Below are 21693 nucleotides of genomic sequence, written 5' to 3' on the forward strand. Positions count from 1 at the left end.
CCTGTCTGCCTGTGGATGTCCTCAGAAGGTAGAATGCCTTGCCTTCCATCCACCAAACCTCCACTAAAGTTTTGAGTGTATTTATAGGAAGCTATATAAATATTGTGTTGAAATAATGAAATGGCTACCAGTAGCCAGTTGCTACTGTAAAGGTTTTTTGTATGCATGACAGGGTTTCACTCTGTATCCACAATGGCCTGGAACTCAGTACGTAATCCAAACTGGCCTTGAACTCACAATCCTCTTGCCTACGCCTCCTGAGTGCTGGGATTAGAGGTGTGTACTACTACATACACCCAGCTTGGAGTTCCTTTATTGTGCACTCAAAATCCCAGCTACAATTATGTTTATAATCACAATTCTGTATTATCTAGAGTCTAGCCAGCTCAGCTTATTTGCATAGCCAGCATTTACATATTAGCATTGTTTTCAACCTCATGAGACCTTGACAAGTTGCCACAAACCATGTTGAAATGGTTTTCTCCGTATCAAACTTTCTGACAAATTATAAATTCAGAATTGCTTCAGGTCAGAGTCAGTATGGACAGTTTCAGATTTCTGAAACCGCACCTGCAGGAGTGAATGTTGGAAGGAGGGAGGGGATGGGGTCCATTTAAGGAGGTGGTCTCCCCCCCATCACGGTCCCCAGGGGCCACCATTCCATTTTGACTATTGGACCACATCTATGCTTTGCCTGGTGAATGTGTTCAGTGGCCCTCTTTCCTTAGTCTTTCAGGTTTTATGGAACAGTTAGGTGGCGGTCTAAGCAGCTTTGGCGTAAAAACCATCCTCCACTCATTTACTGCTAGACTTAAGCACAGACATGTGCTATACTCAGGGCAGAAGTGTGCTCTCTCTGTGGTTTATATCCATGTCATAGGCTGTCACTCCCAGTCCAGGGTTATGGCTGTCCACTCGTGAAGGCCAGGCTGCTCTGATGAGACAGGGAAGTCCTGCCCCTGCCCTCTCCCGTATGGTTGCTAAGTTTCAGCCCTTAGTGGGTGCTTTGGAACATCCCTTTGTAGCCCTTCTTCTCTGTGTGTGTTAACACTTGCCCACTCGCTGTGTGTCTAGCTGACCGCCCCGCCCTGCTCTCACACTGCCGCTGAGCTCCTGAAGGGCGCTCAGCGTAGCATGTGCCCTGTGTGTTGACTAAATAACAGCTGAGCAACAGGATGGGAGAGAGGTCCCAGACCGTAATGATTGTCCCCATTTCTTTACGGACAATAACTCAGAAACATCCTGGGGAAGGGGTGTGTGTACGTCCGCGCTAGTGTCTGTGTATGGGGGCGGGGTCCTTTGTCTGGTGTGTGGTTGGTGCTCCACCCTTTCACCCCTGATGCCATCTTCTCAACCCCCCCCCCACAGGCTCCATCCATGCCACATCAGTAGCAGCCTCAAGAGTGGAGCAGGCACTGTCGGAAGTGGCCTCGTCCCTGCAGAGCAGCGCCCCTAAACAGGGCCCACTACACCCCTGGATGACCCTGGCACAGATCTGGCTCCATGCAGGTACTGCTCTGCCCCCTCTAACCCCTCCTCCATGGCGCTTTGGCCCAACTACCACAGGCTCTCAGCGAGCCCAGGACCCCTCCTCTGTCAGGAGAACAAGGTTCTTGAAGTCAAGCACCAAGCTGGTACTGTTTCTATACAGACACCCTGAGTCACTCTGCATCTCTCCATCCCTTCCAGAGCCTACACCTGGCCCAAAGCAGGCAAATTGAATCAGGCTTAGGACTCCGAGAGAGTTTGTCACGTAGCATACAGCGCTACACCCCTTCAGACTTTGTGGGTAACTTGAGTGAAATCCCAGCAGATTAGAGCTGAGTTTTGTCTTTACCTCAGTTTCTTCATCTGCGTGGTGGAGTTAGAATAGCACCTGTCTCGTAGGTCTTAGCACATCCTGGCAGTCAAATCTCAGAGTCACCAGGAGAGGGGACCGGGGGATGGGGGTGGCGCATTGATGGCTCAGTTGTCTCGATCGGGACCAGGGCAGAGCAGTGTGTTTAGTCTCTCCACTTCTCTCGACTGGCACCTCTGGTCACCCACAGAGAGGGAGGCTGTAGCAGCTGCCATTGATTGGGAAGCCAGCCCAGAGCAGGGACAGTCGCCCTTGTCCTGGTTTCATGTGGCCGTCAGCTGGCTCAGCAATTGCTGCCTCACAGCTGGAAATCCCAGCACTCAGCCTCTGTGCATGGAGAATCCCACCCTACCCAGGCTCCTGGAGGATGGCTGCCAATGTACTTGCAGGTTTCTATTTCTGTGTGAAAGGTAGCATTTGTCCCTCAGGCTTAATCACACATCCACATGACCTGGATGAGCCTTCCAAGGCCTATGTGGCTGAGAAGGGCGTGTTGCCCACCAGTCTTCTGTCTGTTTACCCCTCTGTTTACTGCCAATGCCAGTCGTGTGATGCTCACCCTTGTGTACCACCATTGGCAGACCTGTGCGCATGACAGCGTGGCTAGATTTACCTGGCTCTGAAATCACAAAGCGTAACCCAGTCAGCATTTTCTGTATTGACATCTTTAATTGAGCCATAACAACTAGCATCAATTAACAAATTATATTCTTCAGAGCAGAAGTACAAAAGAGGGCTGATTCATGCTTGTGCTATTGTTCCCTACGGCACACGCTCCCCAGCCTTGGGCCTGGAGCCAGAGGGGTCACAGACAGGCTGCCTTGAAGAGCTGGGGCTCCGTAGGAAGACCTTCTCCCCGGCTCTCTGCCCAAACAACCCACTCACCACATAGGATTCTGACATGGTACTGTTCCATCACATCCATGAGGTAGTGACCCTGAGGGCCAGACAGGAAAAGAGTGAGGTTTGGTGTGCAGGCCCAGGAAGCCCAGTGGAACACACAGGGCTGGTGGAGAGCAGGGCTGGCTTTCACCCCAGGCTTGAGTTTTCCAAGGCTACAGTGTAAAGCTTGAGAGACAGATGAGCATGCTTCCAGGTAGACCTGTTGTTGACCACTGTTACAAAACAGCTGCTGCTTCTCCTGCTTGCTTCCTGGAGAATGGGATGATCCAAGGGCCACACGCCCCAGAGAGCTTTGCCTGGTAGCCCCTATCTCTCCCACAGCTATCCAGACACTTTACCCCTCTTTGCATGGCTTGACATGACTGTTAGGGAAGATTTTTGTTTTGTTTTATTTGGGGGGGTTTCTTTTTGTAGTACTGGAGTTGGAACTCAGGGCTTCATGCTTGCTATGTCGGAGTTCCACTACTGAGCCACACCTCAAATCCCCCTTTTATTTATTTTTCTTTTTGCACTGATTATTTTGTGATAGGGTCTCACCTTCTGCCTGGGCCTGGACTGTGATCCTCCTATTTTATACCTTCTACTATAGCTAGGATGATAAGCATTCACTACTGTATCTCTTCCTTTGAGATGGAGTCTTGGTGAACTTTCTTGCCCAAGCAGGAACTGCAAACCTCCCAATCACAGCCTCCCACTTAGCTGGGATTGACAGGCACACACCACCACGCACAGCTCTTTGAGAAGGAGTCTTCTTGCCTTGGCTGGCCTCAAATTGCAATCCTCCTGGGGAGGAAATTTTTATAGTTACCCTTGATCTTTTACGTCATCCTAGAAGCTCTCTCATTGTTACGATCTCTAGGACAGAATAAAGATCTCATTACTAGTTAACCAGTATGACTTTACTATTCGACAGTACTAACTGAAAATGCTATGTTTGTCTTAAGACTCTGGCAGAGGTACTATGCACTCGTGGTGAGCTCTGCTGGCAGCATGAATGGATAAGGCCAAGTAGCATCTTGGAATGAGTGCTACATGGACTCCTTCAAAGTGGTGACGATGGAATCAAGATTAGAATTCTGTCACATATTCATGTACTCTTTAAAGAGGTAAATTCAGAAGAAAACAGACAGATTCCATTCAACTGCCGGGTGCCATATGTACCTTGAGCTCTGTTCTCAGAGTACTGAGAGGAAAAATAAAGGTGACCTCATTGACAGTTCACAGGAACCAGGTGCCATCTGCTCTGTGTGCCCATCGTCAAGATTGCCACACTCCATCAACTTGGCAGCTTTGGAGAAAACTGATGAAGGCCCAACCCCCAGGTCAGGGTGTTTCTGTGGCATTTGCAGCTCCTTCTCTCACTTGTTTTTCAGTGAACTGAGTGTGGTGAGAGCCTGTGATGGCTCTTGGCACCCAGACGTCTATAATAGTTTTGTGATGTACCTGTAACTCTAGGAAGGCAGGGACTGCTTCTGTCTCCATGACCACTGAGCTAGAGCCTGGCATTGACCAGATGCTTGGAGGTAATGTATTAGTAAGGTCAAGAGTATGAAATGAGGATTAGAGAAGGGTTCTTCTCAACATGCGAGCCATGCAACCTCAGGCAAATGACTTGCCAGCTGTGCTTTGCTTTCTTCATGCTGGTGGGGGGGGGGGGTAAATAAGGGTGTCTGTGCCCTGCTCGGTTATGATGAAGATGAAACACGTGAAGATGTGTGGTATCCTTAGAATCCTATCTGACACACCACATGGTGCTCGCTCAGTGTCAGCTATCTGCAAGCTGTATACCATTCACCAAACCCTTCCGGGAAGAAGAGGCTGGAGGGTGGAGCTGGCAGAACTGCATTTCATCCCACAGGTGCGCCCTTGCTGTGGCTCACATGCTACGTGTCTGGCATCTCTTTCTGGTAGACCAGCCCCAGGGCTGCCCCTCAACCCTATGGATGCAGTGTCCTGGAGCCTGGGAAGAGCCAGGGACAAGGGAAGGGAAAGGAGGACAGACAAGGCCAGAACCAAGGAATTTGGGAGAATTCGGGAGAGCATCTAAATTCCCAGCAGAAATCAGAAAATCTGATCTTGCACATCTAAGAATAGCCACTGGTTTCGGCTGTGAGAGGTGCCAAAGTGAAAGCTATAATTATTAGTAAGTAACAAGCAGAAATTAACCACCTACTGCCAAAGCATTTTTAGCTGCCATCCCAACGTAGGACTTCAGAGATGGGTACCCAGAAGCTGACTGGCTTGGAAGGGCTCTGGCTCAGTTAGTATGGTTGTATGAGGTTCTGGTGGCTGATAGTGAGGCTTTTGGCCTAAAGTGCATGTTTTACAGGTTCTGGATTGGGGTGCAGCACCCCTGTGCTGTGCTCTGGTTCCCCTAACTTCTGCTCTTTGACAGTGCTCACAGGGTAGAGGGAAGCCCCTCCCTCTGCCATTCTTTATAAGACATGGCACAAATGGTACCATGAGATACTTAGCACTTCAGGAAAAGCAAGAATTGGGCAGTTGCTGTTAAGATATCATGGGATTTCCAGGTGCCATAAGAAAAGCTAGATGAATAAAAATTTTTAAGCTTTTGGGAGAAAAGACTGACAAAAAGCATAAAATTAAAATGGAAGAAATATTTATAACACCTATCCTAGACACAAGGCAAATTTCTTTGATACATGGTTACAAATTAAAAAGGAAAGCTCAAGCTAGGTGCCTGTAATCCTAGCTATCAGGAGGCTGAGACCCGATCATCACGGTTCAAAGCCAACTTGGGCCACAAAGTTTGTGAGATTCTTATCTCCAAATAACTACCAAAAAAAGCTGAACATGGGGCTAACTCAAGTGATGGAGTGCTAGCCTTGAGCAAAAAAGCTAAGGAACATCACCCAGGCCCTGAGTTCAACCCGAGCGTCCATCCCGCCCCCCCCTCCATCCCCCCCACACACAGACAAAGCTCCCTCCTGCTAAATGTGGGAATGGAGATAAGGCAGCAAAGGCAGGACTGAGGGACAGGAAGACAGTGATAGACCTTGATCCAGGTGACAGTAAGTGCAGGAAGGGTATATCTGATATCCCATTCAAGGAAGAGCCAATTGGTCTGGTTGATGAGTGAGACCTAAGGAGTGAAGGAAAAGAGGAATCCAGGAAGAATATTGGATGCTAGGCTTGAGTCCATCGGTGACCAGAGGTGCTATTATTCCCAAGTTAGGGAAGAAGAGAATCCAGAGTCCTGTTTGGACCTTCATGTGTCAGATTCCTGAAAACTCACTTCTGGCCATTGTGCCTATGTCAGTCACATTTCTGTTGTCGTGACCAAATGCCTGAGGTCGCTCAAAGGGAGGAAAGATTTAGTTTGGCTCACATTTTCAGAGGTTTCAGTCCACAAGCAATTGGCACCATCTCTTTTAGGCTGCAGTGAGTTAAAGCGCCATGGCCCAGAGCATGTGGTCGAGCAGTCTGGTCAGAGAGGAGGAAGGGTCTGAGGACACCCCAGTGAGGACTTCCTCCACCCAGGGGCCACCCCCTCAGAGCCCATTCAGTATGAACTTGATCCCGTGATCCACTCACCTGGCAGTCATGCCAGCAGCTGGGAACCAAGCCTTCAACACATGTGCGTTTGAGGGGACCCTTCAGATCCAGACCCTTAGCAGTGTCTGGGCTCTTGCATTTGAGCTTAAGATGGGAGCAGCCCCCAGCCAAACATTTGGCTGCCACATCTGCCTCTGGAGCACAGGCCCTGTCAGTGCGGCCCCTCCCCCAGCCTCTAGGATGCTGAACAGACCTTTTCCCCCTCCCTTATTATCTGGCCTAAGTCTGTCTGTCTTCCACTTCCTCCTTTAGAGGAACGGTCACAAGTGGCCTGATGTTTATAATGATACGATAATGAATAAGGTACCTGGCACCCATTTGGTCTCACTGAGGGCCCTCGTGAAACAGGACTTACAGGGACACTGTCGTGAGATGGTTAAGGCCTGTTATTAGCCTTCTGTCCCTGTTCCCCACACTGAGCTTCCTCCATGACCTCACTGGGAAGGCTCAGTACCTCACCACCCACATATAGCTCCAGGTCTGGGGATCCTGCACATGTCCACAGTCTTGCCCCCTAAAATGGAAGCAAGTCAGAGCCAAGAGGACAATGAAAGGGACATTCTGTGCCACCAGGCTCAGGGGTCAGGGGCAGCCCAAAGCACGCATTCACCCCACCTGGCAAGTGCTTGAAGGGAATTATGTTACTGAAGACACCGGACAGCCCTGACGGTGTCTTTTTGAGGGTTTTGCCTGATCCAGACTGAGGACGGAAGTGCCTCCCTCATTCCCATAGGTCCCCTGTGTTTCCCTGTTGAGTCAAGTCTCCTGAGAAGATGAGGCAGGTGTGGCCTGGCATTCGCCACCTGAGAGAGCTCGGGAAGTTGTGTGTGAACTGCCCAGGTTTCCACGATTGTTTTCTGTAAGTCCCTGTGCCAGTCTGTCACCTCCTATGCTCTCACCATGGAAGAGACTGGAGGATGGGATAGAAGGACAGAGAGAAGGCCCAGGGCGGTGCCAGGATAAGGCACACTTTCTCAGTCTGGTGTGTATACAATCACCAGGCATGTGGGAGTGATAGAGTGATAGCCTTGAGCAAAAACAACAAAAAAGCTCAAGGACTGTGCCCAGGCCCTGAGTTCAATCCCCAGGATTGACCAAAGAAAAAGGAGGGAAAGGAAGTAGGGGTACAAGGTGTGGGGGAGGGGCAGGGCCAACAGGCTGGTCAGAGAGGGTTCAGCAGGTGGAGCTGAGAGGAACGGCTAAGGGGAGGGGTGGACCTTATCCTCACAGCCCCAGGGCCCACAGACAGAAAGAAGCACCAAGGCCTTAGGAGGGGGGAGGGGAGGAGTGACGGGAGTGTCTGCTGTGATCCAGCAACTTCTGAGTATGAAAAAAAAATAATGAACTTACCTTTTTTTATCCCCCTTCTTTTTTTTTTGGCATTTCTCTCTTTTTATTATTGTTGTTATTGTTTTAGTTGTGTGTTTGGGGTTTTTTTGGTTGGTCCTGGGGCTTGAACTCTGGGCTGCAGGCTGGCTTTGAACCGTGATCCTTAGCTCTCAGCCTCCTGAGTAGCTAGGATTACAGGTGTGAGCCACCGGAGCCCAGCTGTTTCTTTTTTAAGACAGGATCTCACTATGAAGTTCAGGCTGGTCTGGAACTCTATGTTGCTTCAGCCTGCTGAGCGCTGGGAGATTATAGGGGTGGGTATACCACCATGCCCAGTTTAATGTTTCCCTTTCTGGGTGCCTCTGTGTAGTATAACGAATATATTAGTTCCTATATCCATGTAAATAACTTGGAGATAGATAAGGGATGAAACCAGAGGCAAGCTAGGGGCTTTCCTGAAGGTAGCAGGATGACAGAGCCCAGGCAGAGCAGCCACTGAAGAAAGCGCTGGGCCACAGGAACAGCAGATGTGGCTGCTGTGGAAAGAAAGGGGAGAGAGGCTGCAGTGTCTTTGAAGCCTCTGGTCCAGCCAAGGAGAAAAATGGTTCCAGGCTCAGACAAGACCTTGGGAGAAGAGGCCTAGGGGCAAGACCCTGTGTTCCTACCCAGACACATGAGTAGACACACACTAGGGACTTGGAAATGCATGAGAGGCTATGATGATGGTGATTCTCTACACAGAGGTAAGAAAGTTGAGGCCAGAGTCTGGCAGAATGGTCATTTTCCTGCTTGTTCGGAAAGCAGCCTGCTCTCTCTCAAAGGCTTTATGGATATTGACAGTGGAGGATCTCCAGGGTGCACTAGCTTTCTCCAGAGGGGGTTGAGTCTGGTGGAGCAGCCATTTTATTTCAAATGTGTGCATGGCCCAGTGCCTTGGAATATGCTTTGGGCCTCAGAAGAGCAGGCCAGAAGGTAGAGCTGTGTTCCTGTGAGGGATGTGCGCCTCAGGCCTGCCTGACCCTACGCTCCTGCCAGTCCTTTCTCTGTAGCGGTCGGAGCTGAGGGCAGAGCCAGGACTGCCTCTGTCCAGATGCTGAAGTGCCCGAGGTGGTCCCCGGTGGCGGTGTCCTCAGAGGCTGTAAGCAAGACCTCACTCTCCTCTGCTGGGTGCTGACATATGGCTACCCTGCAAGGCCCACTGCCAGAGCGACTGAGTCCCTGAGCAGGACTGGGCACAGGAGACCATTGGCCTCCATCCACAAGGGTAGGGGACCAGCTGGCTCTGGGCCTTGCCAGATGCCCATGGGGGGAAATGCAAAGGTCCCCAAGCAGAGTAACAGCTGCTCACAGGACCCAGGACAGGAGGGAACCAGCACTGCATCTGATCTCTGCTCTCCTCCCACAGCTGAGGTCTACATCGGCATTGGAAAGCCCGCAGAAGCCACGGCCTGCACCCAAGAAGCTGCCAACCTCTTCCCCATGTCCCACAACGTCCTGTACATGCGGGGCCAGGTGGCTGAGCTCCGAGGAAACTTCGATGAAGCCCGGCGGTGGTATGAAGAAGCCTTATCCATCAGCCCCACCCACGTGAAGAGCATGCAGCGACTGGTGAGTCTGGGCCTGAGCCTAGATGCCCGCCCCCTCTCTGGAATTTGGGCTCCCCTTGGAAGTAGCAGGTGTCTTGGCCCCCCTAAACCCTTGGTTTCCAAAGGTCAAGTTCCAGGTTCCAGGTATCATGGGGCGGTCCGGGCCCAGGCCCTCTGTGAAAGCAGCCTGGTTTATCAAAGGCTTTGTGGATGTTGACAGTTGAGGATCTCCAGGGTGCATAAGGACATTCTTGTAGTCCTGGGCACTGTCGTTGTCATCTTGGTTTCTGCATTGCTTGCAGCAGCCACCTTGAGGGAGGAGTATCCACCCCCTAAGACTTTGGTTCAAAGGTCAGAACACGTACACCTGGGGTGCCTTTTCCTTGATGAGCCTGAGACAATGGTGGTTCTTCAGGTCCATAGGCCAGTAGGGGGCAGCTCACTGGGAGAGGAGGGGCTGTGGCACTGGGAAGTGAAGAAATCTAGGCCAGTTCCCACACTGGCTGCGCATTTCCCTTTTCTGGGTACCCAGATTGTACAAGGCATCGTGCTCTGATGCTCCTCACCCCATGTATGGCCCATCTTTGAGAGGCCCCAGAATTGGCCACCAGCTACTTTAGCATCAGTCAGGTAGGCAACAGACAGTCACTCTGGAGAGGTCTGTCCATCAAGCCCCTGTGGGGCTGATGAAAAGCTGTGCTGCCTTCTCTGTGCCTTGTGTGTAAGGCTTGGGTTCCAAACTTGTTTTATTCTTAGCAGTGGGATAGCTCTGATTTAGCAGATGACAGAAAGAGAAGCCTTGTGAAAACACTGAGGTGCCCTTTGAGTTGGTGGCTCCTTGGGAGCTCAGTGCTCATAATCAGGCAGTGGTGTGAGATGGAAAGCTAAGGTGGATGAGAAGTCTGGGGACAGAGACCTGACTCTAGGGATGTCATTCACTCCCTCTTGCCTGGGGAAAGACCCATAAGCTCTCTGAGCCTCGTTGTCCTTTTTGCAGGGGAAAGACATTGATCTCGGTAAGCTGTGAATGTGGTCAAAGACTGAGAGGATGTCATTTGTAACTAAGAAGGTTCCAAAAGCCTTCATTTTCTTGCCATTTCTCACCAATGTGGCAACACGTTGGTAGGGCTGGCCAATAGCTACTAGTTTTCAGCAGAATACTGATACACTAAGAATCAGGCACTTTGGAAGGTGTGTGGGCCTAAGTGCTAGATCTGGACTTGAACTTGGGCTTGTCACTTACCTCCAGGAGCCTTGGTGTTTCTGTGAACTGGGCTGTTACCCTGGTGAGCTGTGTGAGAACCAAATGATTCATGGAGTAAACCTAGCAGAGCTCCTGATACCAGAACACCAAAGATAGTCACTTTCAGTTTTGCAAATAAACCCAACCTAAACTAAGTAGCTAACAATTATAGCCACTTAGTTTTTTTAAACCCCCTTTTAAGAAGATGCTGTAGCTCAATGTGGCTTCATAAATAATTTCACCTAGTATCCAAACATTGATCTGTTTGATGAAAAATATTACCTGGCTTTTCATTTTGGTCTCCGTATTGTAAGAATTTATTAAGAGCTTTTCAGATCTCCAAGCTTTTGGTAGAGCATTACAAGAGGTATAATCAACTCCATGTGCCCAGGCTTTATTCCACCTTGGGGGTTATGAATTATTCAGAGAAGTATTTCTTGTTCATCCCCAAGGGGGAACATATGAGACAAAAGATCAAATAGGAAAATCGCACCGGGAGAGTTTTCTGTTTCTGTCTTAGAGCTTCTCAAGACATCTGAGCTCCTGATAATTGCCAGGCGCTTTCCTTTCTGAAGGAGCAAGCACTTCATCCAGCATGGGGCTGAGGAGCTAGGGACTGGCCAGCAGTGGGCCTTGCCTGCCACACGCATTGGCAGCAACTAGGCCCAGTGATGACGGCTGCTTTGAAAGGCTTGCCTGTAGAAATGAGTAGGAATATCAGACTCACAAGTCCTTTCTCAGCACTTCCTGATATATTTAGGAAACGCTCTGGACTAGAGACAGATTAAGAGCCACAGCCCTTGAGATTTTTGGTTCCGAGGAAACGCTCTGGACTAGAGACAGATTAAGAGCCACAGCCCTTGAGATTTTTGGTTCCGACTCTTGCAGTCACTGTTCAGTCATTGTCCTTCCTGGTGCCAGGTAATTGATGTTCCCTGGCCTGCATTCTGCCCCATTTGCCTCCCAGATCGTACTCTACCCTGGGGCCAGGCTGAGGCTCCAGATTGGCCTGGGCTAGAATCCTGGCACTATCATTCACTGGCTTTTCACCTTGAGGTAATTACTTTCCCTTGCTGTGCCTCAGTTTCCCCACCCATATAAATGAAGACAATATTAGCACCAGTATGTCGTAGAGACAAAGTCAACACAAGAACTAATCTCTTGTTGGCTCACAGAAGGCCCCATCTGCCATCACAGGAAGCAGACTGGATGTGAGCCCCAGAGGTAGGCAGGAGCTGGGAGAACATCATGGTGTTCTCACCAGGCCAAGTTCAGGGAGGAGAGTCAGGGCCGCAGAAAGACATGTCAGAGAAAGGTCGAAACAAGATGAGCTCCTGACCGCTGCCTGGTAGCGCAGCCAGGGGCCTGTGCCAAGCCTAGGCCAGAAGTCCCAGGCTAGTAATTTGAAGAACATGCACCAGAGAGAGACCAGACCAAGGTCTAAGGGAAAGAAACAGTCATGAGGCAGATCAGGGTCATGGACAAAACTGTAGATGGGTAGAGTTAGGGGACCTGTAGCCACCATGATGCTTGGAGTGAGGGGAGTGTGTGTGTGTGTGTGTGTGTGTGTGTGTGTGTGTGTGTGTGTGTGTGTGTGTGTGTGTGTGTGTGTGTGTGTGTGTGTGTGTGTGTGTGTGTGTGTGTGTGTGTGTGTGTGTGTGTGTGTGTGTGTGTGTGTTGTCTAGAAGGCCACGTTGTAGAACAGGGTGGCCACAGACAGCTGCAGAGAACAGACAAGAGTCCCAGCTTCCCCTGCAGAGAGCAATCACAAACTTCTAGGGGGTACAAGTGGCAGCATGTGCCAGACCACCAGAACAGTGGAGATCTTTGGTTTATGTAAAAATGCAAATGTGTGTTAGCATTGTTAAAAAAGCAATGGTGACTGGAGAGGCAGCTAGTATTTGAGAAAGTGAGATGAAGTTCTGAAGGTCAGACTTGACAAGAGAAATGTAAATTAAGCCCCGGGAGAGGCAGGCAATTTTCTAACCATTTTAGCCTTCATACGTGTAGAACCCTACACAGACAGCAGGGAGAAAACCGCCATGCTGAGCCGTGGCAGAGAGTGTGCACAGGCAAGGGGGCACCGAGCCGGACCCGGAGCTGAGCGTGGGCAGGTACGAAGGGAGCAATAAGCTGAAGGGACAGAAAATTACGAAGCAATGTTGCTTACAAGGGGAGCAATTCAGAGGGAGCAGACTTTCCCCAAGAAAATCTCAAGGCGTATTTTCATATTCGTTTGCATAAATGCATAAATTTACATGTATTTGCTGGCGATGTTAAAAAGCTTTAAGCTCTCAGTACCCACAATGAATTAATGAAACACAGAGATGCATTTTGCAAGGAGAGGGAGAGGAAAGAAAGGTGGCGCAAGGTGACTGCAGGCCAGAGGCCTGGAGCCCTAGGCCAGCCTTCCCAGGCCAAGGACAGGCACAGAGACGCAGTGCGGCTGAGGACACAATTACCAGGATGGGGACAGGCTCTGCAAACAGGGACATCTGGCTGCCCTCTGATAACGTCAGTCTGGGCTTTTGAGGGCAATGTGTGAGATGGGAAGGTAAGAAAGGAACAAGGGCATTCAGGACCTAGGTGACCATGGAAGAGAGCCAGGAAGGCTGTGCGGAGGGAAGTCAATAAGGCCAGCAATAAACAGGCACTTTGGGTGTCAGCAGGAGCCTTAGGTCTTCCTCCATTGTGCTGGACAGGTTGAAAGAAGGTGTGGAACCAGAGCAGATGGTGAGGCCAGCTAGGTCCTAGAGAAGTGGACAGCTTGGAGCGTAGAGGTGCCCAAGATAGCATTAGCAATGGCCACAGAAGAGGACAGAGGGGCACTGGTGACACATCTGCCATGCCCACCCACAGTGGGAAGGAGGAGAGCCAGTGTGTCTGCGCGAGGGATGGCAGTCTCCTCGAAGGGGACAGAGAAATGCTGTGTCAGAGTCGGAGATGAGAGGTGAGAAAACTGAAAGCACGAAGGGGGGCTATCCATGAGAATGCTGACGTTCCACAAGGGCTGGGCCTGAAAGCCACAGGCAGCCATGCTAATGTGAAGAGGGCAGATTGGGGAGGTGCTAAGTTTCAGATGCCCAGAGCACAAGGGGTGATCACAGACCAGTGATGGATTCCTCACAAAGGGAAGGTATTTGGGAGGAGAGACTTTTGGGGAGGGGGTGGAGGGGCAATGGATGAGGATTAGGCTCCCCCGCCTAATGAGTGTGACGGAAAACTGCTTGCCTCCCCCAGAGTTCTGGAGATGGTGGGCCAGGGAGGCTACAGTGGCCCAGTGGAAAAACACATTTCCAGTTTCCGTGAGGGTCCAATCTTTGGGAGATGGATTGTGAGATACAAAACTCTCTTAGAGCCAGGTGCTCACAGCTCACGCCTGTACTCCTAGCTACTCAGGAGGCTGAGGATGGGAGTTCAAAGCCAGCCTGAGCAGGAAAGTCCGTGGGACTCTTACCTGCAAATAACTACCAAAAAAGCCAGGAGTAGAGTTGTGGTTCAAGTAGTAGAGGGCTAGCCTTGAACAAAAGAAATTCAGGTGCAGTACTCAGGCCCTTAATTCAAGTCTCCAGGACTGGCACCAAAACAAAAAAACAAAACAAAACAAAAAAACTAATTCAATCAGGGTGGCTTCAAGCCAAAAGTGTCGCACCAAGGCTGTCTGCCAGGGTTTCTCTCTGGAGTGACACAAGTATGAAAGCCCTAGAAGTGGGCTGTAGTCCTGGTCGGAGAGATCACATGGGTGGCATTAATCTGGCAGCCACCAACTGAGCTACTGGAAAATGCATTTTCTTACAAGACACCCAGAGGTGCCCCACATTGATGGAGGGTGGAGGGCCTGGAAAGGGGGTACCACAGCCAGGGGTGCCCTAGAACGTGTCTTCTGGATCACACCTACATCTTCAGTTGTGTCAGCAGTTCTGAAGGTTGACCCATCAAGAGAAAGCTGAGGAGCGACACTGCTCTAAGCAGAGCACAGCTCTTCTGAAGTTCAAAGAGACCTGCGGTCACAGTTGGCCTAAACTTTCTTCAAGCTGTCATGCCTTTACTGTGAGAAAGCATTTCATCGGTTTTACACGCTAGGCTAGAAAGCTGGCAGAGGGGGAACAGAGGGAGAAAGGTAAGCCCGGCTTGCTAAGGCAGCTGGCATCCCTAATCATGAAACTTCGGTGCTTTGCTCTCTCTCCCATCTTTGAACGTGTCCATCTGTTCTTTGAGATTTAGGAAATTTCTGGGTCTTGTATGTTATTAGGAGCCTTTATCCTTGCCCAGAGAAGAGATGCTAGCCCTCTGAGTACAGACACGTCTGTCCAGTGTAGTGAGGCCCCTTAAGCACAGACAGGCAACACCCATTTTCCCCTCTTTTAGTCTGGATAAAACCTAGGCACAAGGAGGCTGGCGAAGCAGAATCTGAAGATCCTTCCCCTCAGACATGACTCTCTTTCATCCAGAGTGCCAGCTTTCTTTCAACACATAGAGAGGTTGGCACCAAGCAAAGCTAGATGGTCGATGTGAGGCTCTAGAGTGAGGTTCTTTCATCTATTAATTGTATTTTATTTTCTTTCACAATTGAAAACATTTCTTTGAAGCCAGTCAACCTATAATCTTAACTTACTTAGGAGGCTGATTGGGAGGATCATGGTACAAGGCAAACTCAGGCAACAATAGAGTTTGAGACTTCATCCCAACCAATAAAAATCTACACACAGCTGAGCAGTAGTGGCTTGTACTTGTAATCCTCACTACTCAAGAAGCTGAGATCTAGAGAACTGAGAGCCCAGGCAGAAAAGCCCACTAGACTCCGTCTCTAAAATTAACCAGCAAAAAGCAAGGCTGGAAGCATAGCTCAAGTGATAGAGCACCAGCCAAGTAGGCAGGAGGCTTTGAGTTCAAACCTCAGTACCACGGGGTGGGGGAGCTAAGTGTCAGTGGTCCACACCTGCCATCCCAGCTATGCTGAAAGCACGAATAGGATGATAGCGCCTAGACTAGCGCAGGCAAAAATAGGAGATGCTGTTTGAAATACAATGACACAGAAAGGGCTGAAGGCAAAGTTCAAGTGGTAGACGACCTGCCTAGGAAGTGCCAGGCCCCGAGTTCAAACTCAAGAGCCATAAAAATAAAATTGCTTTGAAAATTAAGGAGAAAAATTCTGGCTGCTGATGAAGCCTGAGAGGTCTTCAGATGTCTTCCTGGTCTCTGAAAAGCCTGCAGGTCTTCATCTGTCTACTGTCTTCACTCGGTATATGGGGGTTCAGACTCAGCATACTGGGGCTCAGATGCACAGGGCAGGGGGAAGCAACGTTGTTGTGGAGGTCTACATTCTTTATCTTCTCCCAGTCATCAGCTCCTTGCACAGCTTGAGACCTAGGCGACATTATTAATACTTGGCATGATTCTCACTTTCTTCTCTACCATGAAATGTGAAACCTTATTGGCTGTATCTGATGCGTCCATTGTCCCCATATTCAATGAAACAGGGAATCTCTTGTTAACAGGTAGGGAAGCTTGGTGACCTTCCCCAGGTCATGTTGGAACAAGAAAGTATCAGACTTCATGTTACTGTGGTCACTTAAGAAGTCTTGGTGACAGGGTGGCACAGAGGCCAAGGAATTGGATCCCGCAGGCCCTGGCAGCGGCCCTGCCTCTGCCCCAGTGAGTTTCTTCCTAGGACTCAGAATGGACCAGTTATACCTTTAAATCACAGCCTCCCTGCCAGAGTCCTATAGTCACAGAGAAACCTAGAAAGGGACAAACTTGGCCCTTGAGAGAACCAGATGTCAGCCCTGGCCTAGGACTACTTGGACACCTGAATATCATTAAATACCATTATCTGTTCGGAGGTGGGGGGAAAAGCAGGCCCCCAAGCCCTGCTCCCTTGGTCAGCTGACTTCTGTAGTAATAGCTTCTGTCAGTCATTCTTACCCTCAGGTAAGAATGCTTGCTTTGTGAGCCAGGTGGTCCCTAGTACTCTGGTATTCACTGAGGGTAGGGCTTTTTGCTCCTGGCCTGGACGGGGAGGGAGAGGGAACACTCCTATCTTGCCCTGCCCTTTCAAGGAAAGCAGCTTGGCCTTAAGCTTTTATTGCCTGCATCTGGCTCAACAATGGCTCCCCTGTGGATTCATCTAGGTGTGGGGGAAGGTGGCCTGGTGGAAATGCTTGGAAGCAGGGGATCCTGGGGATGATCTTGAGAGGAATCAGCTTGTTAACAGTTCCTTATGACCAACGCCACCATGTCTTCAGATCCTTTTGAAACTGCAAGTTGTTAGTTGAAACCTTACCCTGGCTGTTGGGCAACTGTGTTCTCCTTGAAGTAAAAGGAATGAATGCTAGGCATGGAGAACCCTAGTTCTCCATCAGATGGCTCCTGTCTGCCTGTGGCCCATGTGCCTACCTTACCTCCTAATCCCCTGGTCACCCTCCCACCCCCAACATCCCCAGGGGACGGGACATCTTCTGTTGGGTCTTCAGCTGCACTTTCCTCCACAGCTGATGGGTGCTAGGAACATGGCTGTCTAGGACCGTGGCTCTGCTCTCCCTGAAGACCAAAATCACAGTCTGAGAAGCAACCTAAGCCAGGCCAGGCTCTGCACTGCTGTCTCCTTTGTCTCCAGGCCTACCTGTACTCCCGCTAAAGGAAAAGATCGATTCTGTGTTTATTTCTATTTCCTGTTTCAGAGTCTTCCATGACTAATTATGGGGACTGCAGTTCCATCTCTCCTTAGTAATTATGACCTAAAAAATTTTAAATCTGACATATCCTACCCAAGGCGTTTATTCTTAGAAATTATTCCAGTGCAACTTGACAGCACAGCTCTCTGCCTCGCTGCTTTGCAGTTTGTACTCCTTGGCTTGGACGAGACAGTGAGCTGCGTGCTGCCTGGTTGTCTGTGCTCCCAGATGCTTGTCCTAACTCCACGCTTGGTTCTTGGCCTCTGAATTTTAGCCTGTTGCTGTTTTATATTACACGCACACACACGGGTGTGGCCTGGACTATCTGGGCTCTCTGGTTCTAACCCATCTGGTATGAGTTTCTTTCTGCCATTAGGGCTGGACCAAAACTCTCTGTTGGCTGATGTGACTCTCTTTGGGCCATGTCACCCCTATCTGTTGTCTAAGTTTAAAACTCTCAGGCCCAAAGCTCCGGAGAGGACCTCTACCCGGAGGAGGGGAGGAAGACTGGAGAAGTCTCACCCCAATAGCCTAAATTGGCTAGGAGGCAGTGAAAACCCTTGATCTGACACTTGCTTTTTCCTGAAGGGAATTAGGCGTTTCCCTAACCTAATCACCTTTGCAGACAAGGAAGCTGAGGCTAGACTGGGGGAAGGCACAGAGCTGGGCGTGGCAGCCCCTCTTCCCACAGGAGTCCTGACTCTATCATGGTGGAAGGTCCAGGAACACCTTTCCCACCTGAGAAATGGGATAGGACCTGTATCCTGAGGTGAAGGCTGGAGTGGCACAGACCCTGGCCACAGAGAACATGGCTCCTACTCAGTGGAAGGGGGTTCTCGTGGTCCTCCTGAGGGTTGGGTGACTGGCAGGTGGCTCAAGCAGTATCTCTGCTCAGCTTCTCTCTTTCTCTCCATGGCATGGAGTCTTGCTCTTTCCCCTTGCCACTGACCTCTTCCCCCCTTGCTCTGCCTCGCAGCTGCCTGGAGTGAGAGTGTGTCTGGATTGCCACCCTCGCCGTTCATTTAGGAGGCCAGTCCAATGCAGGGAGGGGTGTTTCTAGTTAGCCTTTGGCATTGCTAGTTGCCAAGGCGATGGGGCTGGGGATGGCTTAGGAAAGGAGGCCACTGTATCAGAAGTTGATGTCAACCCCTCAGGTGAGCTGTGGTGGCTTCTATGCCCCACAGGTCCCAAAGCCTGTGCTGGGCTCTGCCTCAGAGCTCTGCTGACTGAAGACTGAGTGCTGGGCAAGGGGAGGGGAGGTCTACCAGGGCTTCATTGAGAGCCCCTTCCAAGCAGGAGCCGCCTTTCTCCGCATCTAGGAAAGGAGAGAACAGAGCAAACCAAGGGCTGGGAGCTCACTCTCCCAGAGCCCCAGAAAGCCCTGTAAGAGTGCTTCCACTGAAGTCCCCTATGCCCAGGCAGGAGGTGCCCTCCAGGCCCACGCTGCCTTTCTCCTGCCCACCAGGCCCAGTGCGGATGCACAGACACAGGATTGCTCTCCCTCCTCCAGGAGCTGCCCTCCTTTTATCTGCTTGGTAGTTACACCGCATCGGTCTCTTTTTCTTTTTCTTTTTTGTGGGTTATGGGGCTTGAACACTGGGCCTGGGGCTGTCCCTCAGCTCTTCAGCTCAAGGCAAACACTATACCACTTGAGCCACAGCGCCACTTTCAGCTTTCTGGTGGTTAATTGGAGATAGAGTCTCATGGACTTTCCTACCCAGGCTGGCTTTGAACTCAGCCTCCTGAGTAGCTAGGATGACAGGTGGTAAGCCAATGGTACCCAGCAAACAGACAGTATTTTTACTGTTACAGACATTGTTTGTAATGGAAACTTCCAGAATATCAGCTAGTCACCAACAGGTCTATGAAACAGAAAAGATTCAAGACTAAGCACCTACATTGTCAGGTAGCTACTGGCTCACCTCTATGTGTTACTTTCCTGCAATCCCTGAGCATTGCCCCTGTGATCGTTCAGATTAAATAAGATGATAGAGATATGCAGTGTGTGCCAGATATGGACTAGACCCTGAGGGTACCAACATGACTGCATCAGAGCAGGGCTGGACATCTAGAGGGAGAGACATAAACATATACAGGTCAGGTGGGGCACATGGTAACATGCCTATCAGGTGTGGACCACAGGTAGTTGCTCAGATGCCTAGATAGATAAGATGTCTCCAAATCTGGGGGAGAGGACCCAGGAGGAGCAGGTTGGGGAAGAAGGCTGGGCGCAGGTGTCACAGGCCTTGCTGCAGTGGGCAGCCTGGGTCTGCCATGTAAGAGCTGCCCTGTGGCATTGGATGGGTGGGTCTGCAGGCAGAGCATGACTAGGCTAGTGCCTTGGCCATGGGAGCAGCTGTGGCCAGCAGGTGGTAGCTGAGCTGTGGCTGGAGTGTGAGTCTCAGAGAGGAGAGAGAGAGAGAGAGAGAGAAGGCTGGCAGCAGAACACAAGGAGCAACGACAGTTACGGAGCAGGGAGGAAACGACTTCAGTGGACATTTAGGTTCTGATAACTACTCCTGCAGACTTTCTTCCATCTCCCCTGTAGCTGGCGTTCGGGTCTGGTTCTGCCCTCATTTCCACAATTCTAACCTACTGCCAACACAGGCCCGTGACCAGCCCTATTCCTGCACTGCTGGGGGCGGGGCATGGTCAGCAGTCACTCTGATACGTTTCATCAGGAGCAAAGGTGGCTTGACTTCAAGTCAGATCTTCCACACAGAGGCTCTAGGGCCTCCAGGCCTTCCTTCTGTGGGCTTCGGTTTCTTCTTGAGTATGTAAGAACAATGGTGACCAGCCCACCAGCCTATAGGAATTAGATGTGATTGATTGAATGCAGTAGAACCTAATGGCAGATGCTGTGGCTTAGTTCTTGGGAGTCATTTGAACCATCCCTCCTCTGTGTCTGTTTGAGACCTGCCTGGCTCTCTTGCCAGGTGTCAGTTACCCAGGTGATAGTGGACAGACCCACACTTGTAACAACAGTGACAGTTAGTGAAAGGTCTCTTAGACACGCGCCCGCTCAGGCACATGCACACGCAACATACACAAAGCCTGGATCCGGCTATGCTGAGAGTTCAGTCTTGATTAGATCCGAAATTGAAATTCTGGCCACTGTCCTTCCAAATGCAGCGGAAACTGCTAGCCAGCCCCAGGGGAGCCTCTGATACATGATGCTGTGTCTTTCTTCATAAATAAAAAAGCAAGTTCGTCTGCCACCACCAGCAGCCCCAGCAGACAGGGCCCCAGGAACCTGCCGCCTCTCTCTCATCCTCTGCACAGGGGCCACAGCATCCAGGCAGATACACGGGGCTGGAACCAGAGCACAAGCAGGTGCGCCCTGCAAGGACCTCCCAGAACAGACTAGAAGCAAGCCCTGCTTCCTCCTAAGGACAACAGGCATTTTTTTTCCAGGCCTTTCAAAGCAAGACAGGTCAATCGAGTTATAATTGGCTCTCTAATTAGAACTCCCACAAGCTGTTAAAATCTTTACCTGCTGCCTGGCATCTTATTCAAAGGTGACAAATCCGCTTCTGCCTTTGGAATGATTAAAGAAAGCCAGCCAGTCTCCCCCTTCCTGCTGACAGCAGTCCCCCTCCAGCGTCCCCTACCCCTGCTCAGACACCCACACAGCTACCGGCAAGCACGACGGGGAGGGGCTGGAGGAAATCAGGCCGGGCAAGGCTGTGTTGCTGATGGTCTACTGGAGGCTGCTGGGGAGAAGGCTCATTCTGTCCTGCTTTCCAGGACAGGAAGCATTGTGAGGGTGCTTTGGACGAGCCCTGAGCCCTACTCTCAAGCTGATCATAACAAAGAAAACATACCTCGTCCTGTAAGTGGCTCATGCACAGAATCCCAGCTACCGGGGAGGCAGACATAGGAAGGATCTCAGCTCAAGGACAGACCAGGCCCAAAGTTATCGTGACTGCATCTCAGAGAACAAACTCTGCATGGTGATGTGCACCTGTCATCCCAGCTAGGCGGGAGGCAGAGATAGGAGGATCATGGTCCAAGGCCACCCCTAGGCAAAAAGTACAAGACCCTATCTGAAAAATAACTAAGGTGAAAGGGGACTGGGGAAGGGTGGGGCTCAAGCAGCAGAGTACTCAAGACCTGGTGTTCAAAACCCTGATGATGTCCTCCTTGACTCTGCCCCATTCTGTATCGTGAGACTGAAGAAAATGGATTGTGTGTGTGTGTGTGTGTGTGTGTGTGTGTGTGTGTGTGTGTGTGTGTGTGTGTGTGTGTGTGTGTGTGTGTGTGTGTGTGTGTGTTGCTCACCTCAGTGTGAGATTGGCAGTGTGGTTTGGACTCGGGCATTGGTGACTAAACACGGCATCACTTGTATTTCCTGGTGGTCCCTCTGCTCTGGGGCCAGGGCCTCGGGAGCCCCTGCCAGCTAGGAGGTACCTGCAGTGCTGCTAGGGCCAGCAAACTCGCCTGCCCATCTCACCACATTGCTGCTACAGTGGCCTGTACGTGGGTGACTTGGAGTCTGCCATGGAGGGGGCATTTATACCATGG

General features: G+C 50.6%; 1 protein-coding gene across 4 annotated transcripts in view; it reads left to right on the plus strand.

Moving 5' to 3' along the window:
• Positions 1–21693, plus strand: part of Ttc7b (tetratricopeptide repeat domain 7B) — a 211873-nt gene that overhangs the window by 175698 nt on the left and 14482 nt on the right. For all 4 annotated transcript variants that reach the window (XM_070028563.1, XM_070028564.1, XM_070028565.1 and 1 more), the window contains 2 exons: positions 1369–1509; positions 9072–9274. In XM_070028563.1, the coding sequence (XP_069884664.1) occupies positions 1369–1509; positions 9072–9274 (344 nt within the window). The remainder of the gene's footprint in view (positions 1–1368; positions 1510–9071; positions 9275–21693) is intronic.

The sequence above is a fragment of the Dipodomys merriami genome, unplaced genomic scaffold (genome assembly GCF_024711535.1).
Source record: "Dipodomys merriami isolate MVZ:Mamm:240054 unplaced genomic scaffold, mDipMer1.0.p SCAF_198, whole genome shotgun sequence".
Lineage (NCBI taxonomy): Eukaryota > Metazoa > Chordata > Mammalia > Rodentia > Heteromyidae > Dipodomys > Dipodomys merriami.